The sequence below is a fragment of the Rosa chinensis genome, chromosome 6 (assembly GCF_002994745.2).
Source record: "Rosa chinensis cultivar Old Blush chromosome 6, RchiOBHm-V2, whole genome shotgun sequence".
Lineage (NCBI taxonomy): Eukaryota > Viridiplantae > Streptophyta > Magnoliopsida > Rosales > Rosaceae > Rosa > Rosa chinensis.
Genome location: NC_037093.1, coordinates 39,940,042 through 39,954,855, shown reverse-complemented (window position 1 = coordinate 39,954,855; position 14,814 = coordinate 39,940,042). Strand labels below are relative to the sequence as shown.

Here is a 14,814-nt window from a genome sequence, read left to right as displayed (position 1 = left end):
ATCATGACTACCCTAGTTAATATAGAATTACAAATAACCTATTCAATTAGAATTACAATACAATAAGGTCCTTCTCTAACACGATGTTCTAAATCACATCATTGGGGTATGGAATTGATATGTCAATCCCCTAATGTGATTTCCATTCTTATGTGATTCTTAGAATGTAAGTCGAAACTCCTTTTTAATCTCATTCAATGCTTTGGCCAAAGACTCATTGAATCACATCTTTGAACATACACCTTATTTACTTAAGGTTAGAAATTCCTTATTGTACACTCACATGTCTCTATGACCGAATTGATTATACCAATGAATACATCAATCATATCCATTAAGGGACATATTATTATTGCTTCATCAAGAGTTAATCCACTCACTCATAAGACAACCATAGCGTCTCAGGTCAAAGGACTAATTTGTATTATTGCAATTTAGAGTTCAAGTTTGACATGTAAGTAAAACTCCATACTAGAACTCTAATGATCGCGTTCAGTGTACTCTTTAAGATAACAGCACCCACATACTTGTATTAGTGTCTCTACATGAATGACAAGAGACATATCATCCTCCATATTGAGCATACATAGTATGTGCAAGTCTTTCCAGATTATCAATGTCCAAATGATAATCCTATGACGAAGAACCTTTTAGGATAAGAGTATACACTACTAAAAACAATTGCATTCGCTTCGGAAATTTGCAACGGCATTGATTTCCGTAGCAAAAACTAGCATTGGCGACTGTATACACGACGGCAGTTTTGCCGTTGTATATATTTGGAAAGTGTGCTACGGCAATTAAATGGGGTAGCATGATTAAGGGCGAACACGACTCGTATTACGATTGGTGTTTATTCAAAAGGACTCAATTCACACCTATCCATTTACCGTAGGTTTGCCTTTCTCTGTCTCTGTCTCTGTCTCTCTTGATGCCGACATCCTTTCAACGTTATCTGTGGCAGACTGGCAGGGCTCCAACATCGTTTTCAGATCTGTGGCTAGGGCTCTAAATCTTTATCGGCTTCGCACTCTCTCTATTAGAGTTAGATCTAGAGATACTTTGCATTGTTTTCAGATCTGTGGTAAGCACTTTGCGAAACTTCTATGTTTGGATTGGACGTTTTCTATGTTTCATGTACTAAAAGCATAGCTCGCTTGATTCAGTCGCCTTGCAGCAACTTCTGGAATAGTGAAACCTTGGAACTTGCCTTCTGCTAAAATGGGTACCTTCTTCGCTCTTCTTCTCTCATTCTTGTTCCACTTTTTGATTTCTTCACTTCCTTTCAGTCATGGGTACCTCTGATTTTGCTGAAATTGTTAGGATTTGTTCAATTTTTTTTTTCTGTGATGCTAATCTTGAAATATGGTATGATTTCTTAGGTATCTCTTGATGCTCAAGAGACGTGCCACTGGATACAAGAAGAAGGTGTAGAGAAAGAAGCTAAAGTAAGATTCTTTCATGGTTCTTGTTTTGATATATATGTTAGATCTTTCGGTAGATTACTATGGGTCATGTATGACAATGGCTATACTTTGTTTTGATTTCTTTTTTCTTGTGTTCTGTATATGTTCAAGCTTTGATTTGGTACTGGAAAAGGGTTCACTTTTTAGGTTTTTCAGTTTATTTAATCGAACCAAGGCTTTGAAGCTAATTATTGTACACAATCTTTATGAGCATGGCTTGTATTTTTTCTAGTTATTTATAGTTGCTGAACCTATTTATTTACCTTGGTTTATTTTTCATCACCTATTGAATTGCAAAGAATTTGAATTTTGTTGCTTAATGATATGAACTGTATGATGCAGTGGCTGATGTTTTCTTGTGGAAGGATAAGAAGCTATCAGGAGGTTGATAATTGCACAATGTTAGTCTTAGTTTTGTTAGTTTAGCAAGATTGATACCTGCATATATTGAAACTATCAGCAATTCAGCATTGCAGCAGCTCATCTCAAGAGAAACAAATCCCCTCCAAAGTCAAGTGAGTCCCTTTCTTTCCAAAAGATAATGTACCATGTGGTTTTCATGTAATAGCTTTAATATCGATGAAATTGTTTGTCAAGGAGGAAAGTGAAGATACATAACTATTACTTGAAATGTTTGAAAGCTCTGATAATATGGCTCTACATAATCTCAGTTTAAGCCTTCTTCTATTTCAGTTGGTCAGCTTTAATATCCAATTGCTCCATTGTAGACCAGAGAGTCATTGCAAATTTTATTTGTATTGACAGTCATTGGAGGAAGTAAACCCACTATGTTTCATTAGTTATAAAAATTTCTACTGGTTGAGTATGCATATGTCAATAATGAAAACATAAGAACCTCCACTGCAATAAGGTCCTAATAGCGGGTTTGATTGTTCCTGCCTACACATATTTGTAGCGGGCTCAACCTGTTTTACTTTAGCATTTGCTCTTGGCTTTCGTTAAGCGGGTTTGCCTCTTTCTCTCTCTCTCTCTCTCTCTCTCTCTCTCTCACACACACACACACACACACACATTATATGTACTACTGCAAGTCTTTATTTAATAAATCAACTACTGCAGAGCCATTTTCTTTTATTATAAATCAAGGACAGCGAGATATCTTTTCTTTTTTACTACATCAGCATCTGCAAGTCTGCAACTTAACACTAAACATAGGCCAAGCATATAAATTAAGCAAAGTAGGCTCAAAGTCAATGGTGGTGTTCCAGCAAACATGCTCACACCAGTTGCAACTGTATATATCTTGCCATCCAACAAAGAAATAACACAGAAAAGACTCTCTGGTGCATTATGCTCAAACCAAATTGGATCATATAAAACCTGGAGTACTTCTATCTAGATATCATAATAATACTCACGTTCTGCACTGCAAGGAAACTTGAGTTCTTGGAGACGCACAATGCATGTCCTTTACTTGTGTTTTTGTGTGAGAATATATTAATCTTTTTGATAATCAAAACCTTGATCTTTCGCTGCAGAAGTGTTATTAGAAAGGAAGTGTACACTCAGTTTGGCACCATTCTTAATAATTGCGCTTGAGTTTTGTTTAATATTGTTGAAAATTGCATGCTTTTATTGTTGATTGCTGAGAAATTGAAGTGAAAAGAATGTGCTTTCTATTCTCTAAGTCTTAACCTTTGCTTGCTTGGTATTTTCATCATTAGAATTCTCAAGTTTATTTTGCATTTCTAGTGTTTTTGTTTTTCATTAAATGGACCCATTTACATTGCCTTTGAGATTTTGCAAGTCACAATGCTGGTGACTGGTGAGTTTGGCTTTGACTACAATTTAGTTTGATATAGCATCTGTTCTTTTTACAATGTAAGCCACAATGCTGACTATTATGTATTGGATTTAGGGATGGTGTCAGCGAGTCTCAATTCAACCAAGTCTTGAACATTGAACTGGATCAAATCATTGAGGTTTTGTGAGGTCCCCATTTCTCTTTAATTTTGGGTTCAATTTGGAAATTACCTCACCTAGTGTTTGTCTTTTGTCATGCTATGTCTATGTATACACTGATTATACATAGTGAATCAAGTTGTAGACTTCATGATTTTCTTCTGTCAATAGGTAATTATAGTGTAATAACCTGTGACCTGAACTCTGTACTAATAAACTTCTTGAAATTTTATAGACTAACCAGGCAGTGAGAATGTCAGCTACTTTCTATATTACAGGATGGCTAGCAATCTATTTCTCTGAGGTATATGCTGTTAATTTGGATCATTTGTACTTTTGCATTTAATTGAAGGCAATCAAATTGTATCTTATTACTAAAGGCACTAATTAAAAGAGGTTAAAAATCTGATGCAGGGAGCTTGGTCACTTGACATAGGAAGGTTTTTAACTGGATATATATCGAATTGGAGTTTTCTCTTATGTGGTAAATCTTTTTACCAACTAATGGTTTTAATTCTTTATGATGACATAAATTTTAAGATATTCATAACATTTAGCAACGTGTATCAACAGCTCCCAATATTTATAGCAGAAATCGCGCCAAAAATCTCCATGGAGGGCTTACAACACTAAATCAGGTAGGGCAGATATGAGCATTGGTCCTAAATTAAAACTATATGATCATTAACATACTGTTTTCCAGTTGCCTATGGTTGTTCTGTAACTCATGATTGTTACTGGATCGTTAGTTTCATTTTGTAATAGGAACAATTATAAGTTGGAGGACACTTAGGGCCTGCTTTGGTTGCTCTTTACAATCCACTTCAACTTGCAGCTTCAGCCTTTTTATCAAGAGTTTTCCTCGGATACCCTATTTATTTGGGAAGGTTTGCTCCCATCACACCCTCGATTTCTGTTATTAAATCCTTTTGTTAGTTGGCCATAGATGTTAAGTTACTTTTTTTGTACTCTGCTATTTTTTCTGGAACCACTTTTGAATATTTCTTTACCAGATTAGCAAAAGTTGAAGCCTTGGTAGTGTAGCTTGTAGTTTTCATTTGGTTAGTGAGTTTGTTTGATAAGATAGTTTTGGTAACTTAGAGGAAGGGTTAAGTCCATTGTTTTAGTGAGAAACACTTTTCAAATGAATCTGATGAAGTAATGGATTTGCTATTTGGTGCTTGTACATGCAATTGTGGTTGGACTTCAGAGTGCTGTTCGCTAACATCTCAAAATGGGACTTTTGTTGCAGACGGTTCTGGGGTGAGGTGCCTCAATTGCGTTTAATGTCTATTTATGGTCAAAAAGCCCAAGTTCCTAGTGCAATTATCATCGATGGTGAATGTCCTTAACGTCTATTCTTACTCCCAATTTATTTTTGAGTTGAGAATGCGTAACCATTACTTTTATAAGTTGAGATATATTGACATACTTGGATTAATCTTGCTTGTGTTGCTGCTGCTGTATTGTGGATAATGGTCCCTGGTTCTCAGTCCTCATATTTTCTAGTCTTTGTCGGTCTCTATTAGCAACTTTCTTCCTATTGTATTTGACATCATTGAGTTGCTGACTGAAATTTTTTCTTCTTTGCAGTTGCCAGACTTATGAAGGTGGTATATCTGGGGAACCTGGTTATGAAGCTCATGGTGGGTATGTTTCAGACTTATACCTATTTAAAGACTATATATGTCGATTTGCATGAATGTTCTCTCTGCCTTTGTCTGATAATGTTGAGGAGTTAAGTGACTTCAGTTGAAGTTGATGAAAAACACTTGCTAATAAAATTATCTTTATAAACTCTTTGGGTGGCCTCCTCTTACAAAGTTGAATATCTATGTCTTTTTGGCTTCCAGTCTTCCATTCACTCACATGTCAAACTGTTCTTTTGCCGTTTGTCACGTCCTTGGCAAATTACTTAAGAAAATTCTATATGTGAGGTGACAAATTTACTAAGGTTAATTATCTTAGTGAACTTTTAGAGAAATGTATTTTGCTTCCTTCCCCGATCAAAAGCAAGATTAATCCAAGTTGCATTAGTTCTTGGTGTTACGATTATGATCTTGTTACTTCTTCACTATATACGCACTTCACCTACTTCATGTGCTTATATGCAGATACTGAGTTTGCCAAAGCATGGAGACAACAACTCAAAGAAGCCTGGAAAAAAAAAAAAAAAAACTAAAGTTTCCTAGGCATAAGCTGGTATACACTTGGGTGCTGCAATTCTTTATCATCAATCCTGAACTAGTACATAGGTGCCACAATCTTTATGTATGAAGAAATTCTAATCAATGTGCCACAATGGGCTTTAGTTATTTATTTCGCTGATGTGAGGTTGTAATTGTTGGTTGGTTTAGTTATAATGGATTTGATATTGTAGTTTAACTTCAGATGCATGTATATTAGTTTTCATTTTTGAATGTTCTTAGAATGAAAGTATGGTGCAATTAGCACCATATTTTTTTTAAAAAAAAAAATTCCTTTTTTGCGACGGCAACCTTGCCGTCGCAAATACCTCCACATAGATTATCCTGAAACAAACAATGCGACGGAAGCCTGCGTAGCAAATAGCCGTCGCAAAACAATAATTGATGCGACGACAAGAGAATACCGTCGCAATTATCTTTTGCGACGGCATTTTACTGTCGCAAATGGATTTTGTGACGCCACCTATTGCAACGCCAATATTTCCGTCGCAAAAGGCTCATTTTTCCGTCGCGAAAAGTTTTTTCCGTCGCAAAAGCCCAAATTGCCGTCGTAAAATAGGCGTCGCAAAAGCAATTCTTTTTAGTAGTGATAAAAGAGTAAAGGTCTCACACATCTAACTCTTTAGATTACTTTCTCTTTAACTCATATTCCTTGAACCTTGTTCAATCAAATATTAAATGAACAATAAACTTGCCCTTTTGATTAATAATAATTACAATAATAATTATATCAAAATGATTGTTTTAGGACACAACTCCTTCAGAACTAGAGTATGGGAATCTAACATGTGTTTGCTTAGTGAGAAGGTAAGGGACGAACTCCGTTTGGAAAACTATGGCGGAAACTATAATTAGAGCGGATACGATGAGAACGAAGGGAAAAAAAATCAATATTCCAATTTATTTCTATTTTTTTAAGGGAAAATTTTGCAAACAGTACACCAAGTAAAGGCCACTAATAATTTCCATACATAAAGTTCCAAACTGAACATTTTGGTACATGGACTTTTGAGCCCGACCCACTATGTAGACAAGACGTCAATGACGCTGTTAAATATTACCTTGCAGAAAAGGGTAATTTGGTACTCTCACACTCTAATTCATTTTTTTTGATAAAAAAAAACAGAAGAAAGAGAACTAAGGGCATAATAGACATTTTGGTGCCAAATTAACGACGTCAATGACGTCGTGTACTGATAGTGGGTCGAGTTTCAGATTTCTGTACCGAAATGATTGGTTTGGAACTTTATGTATAAGAATTATTAGTGACCTTTACTTGGTATACTATTTGTGAAATTTTTCTTTTTTTTAAATTGAAAGTTATGCAAGTTAACAGTGTTAACTTCTGTTAATGGGAAGACAGATGGCAAAATATAACTGGTGGCACAGAATAGGGACATATGAATTGGCGACAGGTGACATGCGCCCATAGTTATGGGGGCAAAAAGAAACTCAGTTAACAAAATTCATTATTTTATTGGAGACAGTGGCTCCCACTCATCCTTCATTAGCTCCGCCCCTGGAGGTTAGTCCAGGTGCTGAGCAAGAATGGGAAATAGGGATAGGATTAGCCTAGATTAAGGATTCAACCTCTTTCTAATGTCACGGAAAAAAAAAAAAGTAACTATAGCGCTTTTACTTCATTTGTAAATGACTAATTGTTGCTTGACTATTCTTTTGTCAATGAGAAGTACAGGGTCAAAGTGCATTGGCTTAACAGTAAAAGGGAAACACTTTGTGTACTATCGCAAAAAAAGAGAGAGAGAGAGAGAGAGAGAGAGAGAGTGAGGGTCGATATGAAATCGACGGTGGGAAAAGGATTATTTTGATGATTTGAAACACGATATTAAACAATTGGCGTCGAATACAGTTATGTATGTTTGAGGTCTTTTGGTAAAGTATAAAACCAATTTTGAGACTTGGGAAACTAAAGCGAGGTGAATATGACATTGTGTAATGTGTATCTCTACATAGAGATAGGTGACTTGACTCATCTAGTATCTTTTATGGAGCTAGAGAATGAGTTTGTGCAGTGAGATGAGATTTGAGAGGGATCTTTGGCTTTGATCGATGTGGAGCTCACGAGCTCGAATTGTGAGATGACATTCAAAAGATGACTCAAAACTCCCCAAATTGAAGATTGCTAGAAGAAAAAAAATGATCGAATATAGTCTCCTTAGTACCATTTGTTCTAGTATCGATCAGTAGTATCTTGTTTGTAAGTGGAAAGTTCTGAGTTTAGTTCACAAACTAGTTGTTATTGTATTCTTAGTTGTTATGTGATACATATGTATATATATTAAGTGACTTGGATTGGAGCCATATTTGTTGTCTATATTAAAATTTAAAGGGGGGGAAATTAATCTATGATCTTGGGCCATGGTACATGTGGTGATCTGGATTAATGTCATTGGTCCATATGATATGTACATGTTCTTGATTGTTTCCCTAAATCAACGACATATTAACGTAGTGGTACATCAAAGGTAAACCAACTTCCTCTAGCAGTTAGTAGACCAACTCCCTTAAATCATAGACTAGCTCAAGATCAAGCCAAGTTAGTTTACCAATTAATGCATGGAGTAAGTTTATCTCTCTATCCAATTAATCTCTTGATGTAACGATATAATAGTATGCCGTAGACGAAATCAATTAATCTACTTGATGTAATGATACAATAGTATGCCGTAGACGAATCCATGACAACGATTTAAGCTTGGAACTTTTATATTATGAGCTCCTCTCTATTTGTAGTTTAGAAGTTTCATTTTCCAAACTTCCCTATACTTCATTATGTGCTTACTTTCTAAGCAGAATATGACTCAAACTTAAGCTTTCAGAACATTACTTCCCACCCCAATAGGCAATACCAGATTACTATTGATGCATGATATAATTATAGCTAGTATATTAAAACTCAAATATTTTGTAAAAAGATTTTAATATTGTACCAAAAATTAGCAAATGACTAATAGACTGCAATGCTATTACCCATATATATGCATAAATTGCATATTACAACCCGCTATAATATGTAGGGTTCCTACATATAAGCAATTTATACAAGCAAAAAACTAAATTCCTCAAAACCATAAGGTCTTGTTACTTCACTACTATGTTTAATCTCCAAAACGTTCAAGTATGACAGGCTAATCACAAAGTCTATTCTTTCTCTAGAAATCCTAGACGCCATAGCTATGCTAGTGCCTGTCCAGCTACACCCCGGCAATGGCGACGACCTCTGGCCTAGCCAACGCACATTGGGTGCGGCCGGACGGGTAATCAGTTTTTGATGCCACTGTTCTGGCTCGGAGGAGGAGATCGGGGATGTACTTGATCCCCTCTCTCGGTTGAAAGGAGTAGTTGAGTTGTGGCTGCAGACTGGGATCAAAGTGGACTCGGGACTCTGCCAGGGCATGAGGGTGTCTGGTGACAGTCGGAGGTTGGCAGACCGCGTTCGATGAAGATCGGATGTTTTCGACTGGTTGACAGCGGTGATCCAATTACTGATTTGGATGTTGACGCAGGGCTTCAGGGTGCGGTCTGGTGTGGGATAGGATGGTGATCGGTGGCGTTTCCTCATCGTGGATCAGGCGATAACGATGTCAGTTTTATCCGACAACAGAGGTGGGAGCGGGGATGCAGGCGCGACGAGGCTGGCCTAGGCTGGGAGAGTGGGGTATGGCCCACCTTCTGATTTGACCTTCTAAGCTTGGGCACTGGTTGTGGCCATTATGGGCTGAAGTTTGGGTTGGGGCTCTTTTTTGGGCCCTACCTTTTCTTTAGTTTCCTTTATTTTTCTGTTTTCTATAATTCCCTATTTTCAGGGATAGTCTAGGCACCTTTGTGCATCTAGTTTTAGCATTTGGTGTTGGTTTTTGTCAACTTAATTATGAATGTCTCTAGTTGTACACTAATTGCGGTCTCTAGGCGACTAGATTTACTATTTTATGAGTTAGGTTAAGAGGACCAGTGCCCTTCTAACGCCTCCAGCGTAGTACCAAAGGGGATCCCGCTTTGTTTACGTACCTGATTGTATAATGAGTAGGTCTATTTTCTATATACCACTGTGGGTACTACCACTATCTTCTTGTCTGTCTAGATGGCAGCGGAATGGTATGTAACGGCCTATTTCTGACTTTTGATGAATATATTTTTACCCACCGGTTCTATTCAAAAAAAAAAAAAAAGGTCTTGTTAGTTCTGTGTCTACCTGGGTCATATATATCCTAAACCAACACACCAAGGCTGTGTTTGTTTCGTGGGACTGGACGGGATTAGACTAGCTTATGTAATAATATTAGGCTTATCCCACGTTTGGCACACATGAGGACTCAATTAAATGAGATAAGAGAGTCTCTGCATCAGCTCCTGACCTTCTTACATAGAACCCCCAAAACTCACCGGACTGTGGAAGCACAGGCCTCAACAACGCTCATTAGTCTCTCTATCCCTTTCGCGCGCTTCAGCCTTGTTTCTCCATCTCTTTCGCGCTTCAGCCTCGTCTCTCCACTCTTGATCGCGCTTCATCCTCTTTGATCTACTCGTCCAGGTTCAATTTCTTTTCTCTCTCATGCTCCTTTTGCTTTGATTCTGATTCCCTCTTCCCTTCGACCCCGTCTAGCTTCTTCTTCTCGTTTATCTACTGTGATTTGTTAAATTAATGACTATGGATTGATTTTCTATTAACAATTGTTTATGGGTTATAACAATTGGTGTCTGTGTAGCTTGATTTGCTAAGAATTGATCAATTTCAAGACTGGTTTTTTGTTTTGTTTTAACAACGTCTGTGTTTTTATCTTCTTCTTTTGAACTTGTTTTGTTCTTCTCTTCTTGCTAGTTTTTCTCTTTGATAGGAGCATTTTAATGCGACGTTTTAACTGCATTTCCCTACATTTTCTGCGTTATTTCCTTAATAAAACTCTGTTTAGGAAAGTTTCCATTCTTTGATTGGGAAAGTTCCTATTTGTAGAAAGTTTCTATTTTTGTAGTTTCTATTTATCATTTTTAGTAAGTTTCCATTTTCAGTTTAGGAAAGTTGCCATTTTTCATTTTAAGAAAGTTTCTATTTTTCTTATTAGTTTCTATTTTCAGGACCTCCGAGCTAAAAAGTGGAAATGAACTCATAAATGGAAAGAGGAACCTGCGAAAGTCAAGGGGAGCAAAAATGAGAAACAATGAGCCACAGAAATGAGCAGAAATGAAGAAAAGAAGTTTTCCGGGTCCAACCAGGAAACCCTGTCCAGAAAAGGAAAGCTTGCCAAAACAAGACTCTTGAGTAAACCAAGAGTGGAGATCGAATTAATGAAGTACATGGCATGAGGGGAGCTTCTTGAAGACTCTAGATGATGACATGGCATAAAGGTGACGCATGGAGGCCCAAGAACTCTCAAGACTTGTTGGATTTTCGGTTAATTGGATAAAAGCCCACAAGAGTCCATGGAACTAGGGTTGTGACGCATGAATAAACCCTAGGGGAGAAATTGCCGTCCAAAGCCAAGAGAGAAACAAGGAAGTGGCGTCAAAAATCAGAAATATAAAGGAGATTTTCTAGTGAGATTTTCTAGGGCTATTTTTATGGGAAGAAATATACTTGGAGACTTACCCTAGAAGGTTTTGCCGTGAAGAAAGGAGAGAGAAACAAGGGAGATGGCGTGGAAAATCAGAAATATAAAAGAGGATTTCGGTAGAGAATATCTTGGGAGATTTTTATGGAAGGATAATATTATTGGAGAATTATTTTGTGATTATGCCGTGAGAAATAAGGAGAGAAAAGAGGAACCAAAGTGCCAACCAAGCAAAGATAACGCAAGGAGAGATTCAAGGGAGAAATAAAAGGAAAGAAAATATGTGTTGAACACAAAAAGCTCTAGAAAGACGTCTAGGTTCATTCCTAGAAGTTCAAAAGGAAGTTTGGCCGAATTTAAACTAGAAAAAATCAGAAATTATCTAAAGGAATTTCGGCAAGATTTCTATGGAATTAAAAGAGAATTTTGTGATTGGTTGGACCACCTCATAGGGCTTATTTGGCAAGATATTATTGGAGGAAATTATGTGGAATTTTCAGATTAATTCCATGAGGTTCACACGGCTTGGAGACCTAGCGGCCGTCCCCTATATATTCCCCTCTTTTCTCAACGTCAGGGGTTCCAATTCTTGACATTCAACACTTGAGAAAAAAATCAGAAAACTCTCTAGCTTAGCCGTGATCTTCTCCATCCTCTAGGGCAACCACGAAGTTCAAGCAAGGCCAAGGGAGAAGAAGACAAGCCGTGAGCATCATCCATCACCATCCTTGAAGATTGCTTTCGAAATTCAAGAGACCACATCATCAATTCATTCATCTCATCTTCATCCACGGAGTAATCCGATTGTCCTTGTAACCTTTGCTTTGTATTTTCGTTGGTTTTGCCCTAGTTGACACATATGTTTGAACAATTGTTGATTTCTGAAATTTTATGATTAATTGTTAATTTTCAGATTCATATATTGCGAATTATGGTTACTTTTGTGTGAGTGTTTGATTAAATTTGCATGATAGAAATCTTTTGTATATCAATCTTGAATGGTTCAAAACTTTTAGGATTTTTATATGATTGGTGCTACGAATTTGAGAACATGAATCAACTTTTTGGTTTTGTGTTCTTAAATCAATAAGTAGTAAAGGTTTTGTGCAAAAACCGAATTTAATCAAAGAGAATTGCAATTAGGTGGACTTTTTCATACTAAGTTGCACACTTGAGTTGATAGCCTTTCTAGGTGCTTATTGCGTCGAATATGTTGTGTTTGACTAGCTTTCTAGGGCTTGCATGCATGTTTGATAGGATTAGTCTATGTGCTTTCACTTAGATTAATTAGCATTGAAAGTAAAATATGGGAAATTGTTTGCTTTTAACGTTTCACATGATCAACTCCTCTTGCATGACCTTAATGAACAATGTTAGAACTTGAATCGATTTAATCTTATGTTTCGGTTTTGATCTTTGTTTTCTCATTCCATTTGTATTTTTATGTTTTCGCATTTTAATTATTTTGTTTACTTAATTTTTATTTTCGAAGAAGAAAATCAAAAACCAAAAATTCCCCCCTTTTCGTAAATTTGTATATATTTTGTTATAGCTTTGTAAATATTATACTTTGTTTTAATTTTAATTGTTTGTTTATCCTACATTGACAGGTGTACCCTCAATCCCCGGAATAGAACGATCCCTATTTATTATATACTACTAATGACATTTCAGGGTTAAATTGCGCGCTTGCTTTCGAGCGCATCAATTTTTGGCGCCGTTGCCGGGGATTGAAAAATCATTTGTCACTTTGTGAATAATATGTGTTTTGTTTATATTGTGACCGAAAAAAAAAAAATTTTACTTGTTAATTATTTTGTCATTGTCGAAAATTAGTTAGTTAATTACTTAGGTTGTTATTTATATTGTTGAACACGAGTTTAATTGTGAGTTGTAAATTAAAGAAGGAATAGGTGAAGTCGTGTTTATTAATATTGGCCTAAACCCCTTATTGGTACCTACTCCAGGTCCCTTAAGGTTGAGGGCGGCCTTTATTAACATTCATTGAACTGTCTTCACACTTAGGACCTTTTTCATCCAAGTAAGTATAGCCTATGTGGGATTGTGTCTAGGAAGGGGACAACGCTCATGACTGGTTCTTGAATTCAGAAGTGCTTACAAATGGGCCTAAACCACAATGTGGGAGTAGCTCATGCCAAAATGGATTCTACCTCTCGTGGTCGCCCTCCCCTACCTGGCCATTTCAGTAAGGTTGCCCAAAGGATGTAGGAGGGACTTGGTGTCTAGACGACTATACTTGGGCCGCACGTCCTCTTGATTTACCGCTTGGAATTTGAATTTGAAATCAATGATATACATAACAAATGAAAATATTGTGATTCACTAAGGTATATTGGATTAAACATAGTCTTGGAAAGGGTAGCTGTTTCAGTCCCATTGCACATCGAGACTCCCTGTTCCCGTACCTAAGTGTTGAAAATAATTGTAAAGAAAAAGAAAGAATGAAAATACTTGTACTTAATTTCGTAAAAAAAAAAAAAAAAAAAAAAAAAAGTGTACAGAATGTGACGTTTGTGTGTTATCTTGTTTGAAAGTTTTTGTAAAATGTGTCTAATCTTGTAAACAAAAGAAAAGAATTAATTGTAAATATCGTTAAATTCTTGATTGTTATAAGTGTGTAAAATCGTATGAGTAGATAAGAGTCCTTTTGTTAATATTGGCCTTAACCCTTCATTAGTGCCTTTCTAAGGTCTTTTGAAGTTGAGGGCGGCTTTTATTAACATTTGGAGAACTGTCTAACACATGAGTTATTTCCAAGCTGAGTAAGGGGCATATAGGTGGTGTCTTAGGTTGAGACCCTGGGTGATGGGTTCAAATTGGATCTCAGAGATACTATAGACTGTGCCTAAACCACAATGTGGGAGTAGCCAATAGGGGCCTAAACCTCAATGAGGGAGTAGCCTCCGTAGTGTCACCAAAATGAGTCCTCCCTCTCACTTACCTCTTAATCTGGCCATCTAGCCTTCTGAAACAAAGGGAAGCAACTTATGTCTAGGCGACTATCCCTAGATCGTATCTCACCAATAGTAGTGGTTTCTTTTGGGCTCGACTTACAACTTGTAATCAACTGAGATATTAACTTTATTTGTAAAGATAATAATACACTTGAACATAACCTCCACTTGTAAATTGTGTTGTTTTGTACATTTTATACTTGTATAAACGTCTCATGTAATATATATTTGTGAAGTTTGTGGATAGTTTGTAATTTATACTCCTCTTTATACTTGTATAAATTCGTGAATAGTAACTCGTGAATAGTGACTCGTGAATAGTGACGTTTATATATAAATCATTAACTTGTATTTACTTCACTATGTAATTCACTAACTTTTCTAATTTTTAATGATGTTCAGGATTTCTATGAATGACCGAGCCTTCTAGACCCTCTACAATAAAAGAAATTGAAGCAAGGCTCGCTCGTTTGAAGAATCCTTCACTCCTTGAGTACACACGCCCCTCCCCTTCGACATACAAGCCATATACATTCAACGAGCAAGGGAAGAGAATCTTAGATCCTTCAGAGGAATCCACATCACCTACACCAACTCCATCTCCACCACTTTCACCATCACCTTTGATTTCGCCTAACTTACCATCACCACAAATCACCCCACCTCTTTCACCTTC

General features: G+C 36.7%; 1 protein-coding gene and 1 long non-coding RNA gene across 2 annotated transcripts; both read left to right on the top strand.

Annotated features, from left to right (window-relative positions):
* The first annotated feature begins 1,291 nt into the window (after nt 1-1,291).
* LOC112171319 (sugar transporter ERD6-like 8) lies at nt 1,292-3,946 on the top strand. The gene is made up of 8 exons (XM_040508535.1): nt 1,292-1,318; nt 1,383-1,448; nt 1,809-1,850; nt 1,935-1,981; nt 3,346-3,409; nt 3,625-3,693; nt 3,804-3,873; nt 3,930-3,946. The coding sequence occupies exons 1-8, from the start codon at nt 1,292-1,294 to the stop codon at nt 3,944-3,946; spliced, it is 402 nt and encodes a 133-aa protein (XP_040364469.1).
* A 17-nt stretch (nt 3,947-3,963) lies between these two features.
* On the top strand, nt 3,964-5,549 carry LOC121050225. Its single transcript, XR_005802411.1, has 4 exons — nt 3,964-4,027; nt 4,139-4,276; nt 4,983-5,039; nt 5,504-5,549. It is a non-coding gene; the product is annotated as an uncharacterized LOC121050225 (long non-coding RNA).
* Nucleotides 5,550-14,814: the final 9,265 nt, after the last annotated feature.

What these genes read in the sequence shown, in the direction of transcription:
- LOC112171319 (XM_040508535.1), top strand. Translation starts at nt 1,292, where the DNA reads ATGGGTACCTCTGATTTTGCTGAAATT. An exon ending in CCTCTGATTTTGCTGAAATT is followed by an intron (nt 1,319 to 1,382) that starts GTTAGGATTTGT and finishes ATGATTTCTTAG; the next exon opens with GTATCTCTTGATGCTCAAGA. An exon ending in AACTGGATCAAATCATTGAG is followed by an intron (nt 3,410 to 3,624) that starts GTTTTGTGAGGT and finishes GAAATTTTATAG; the next exon opens with ACTAACCAGGCAGTGAGAAT.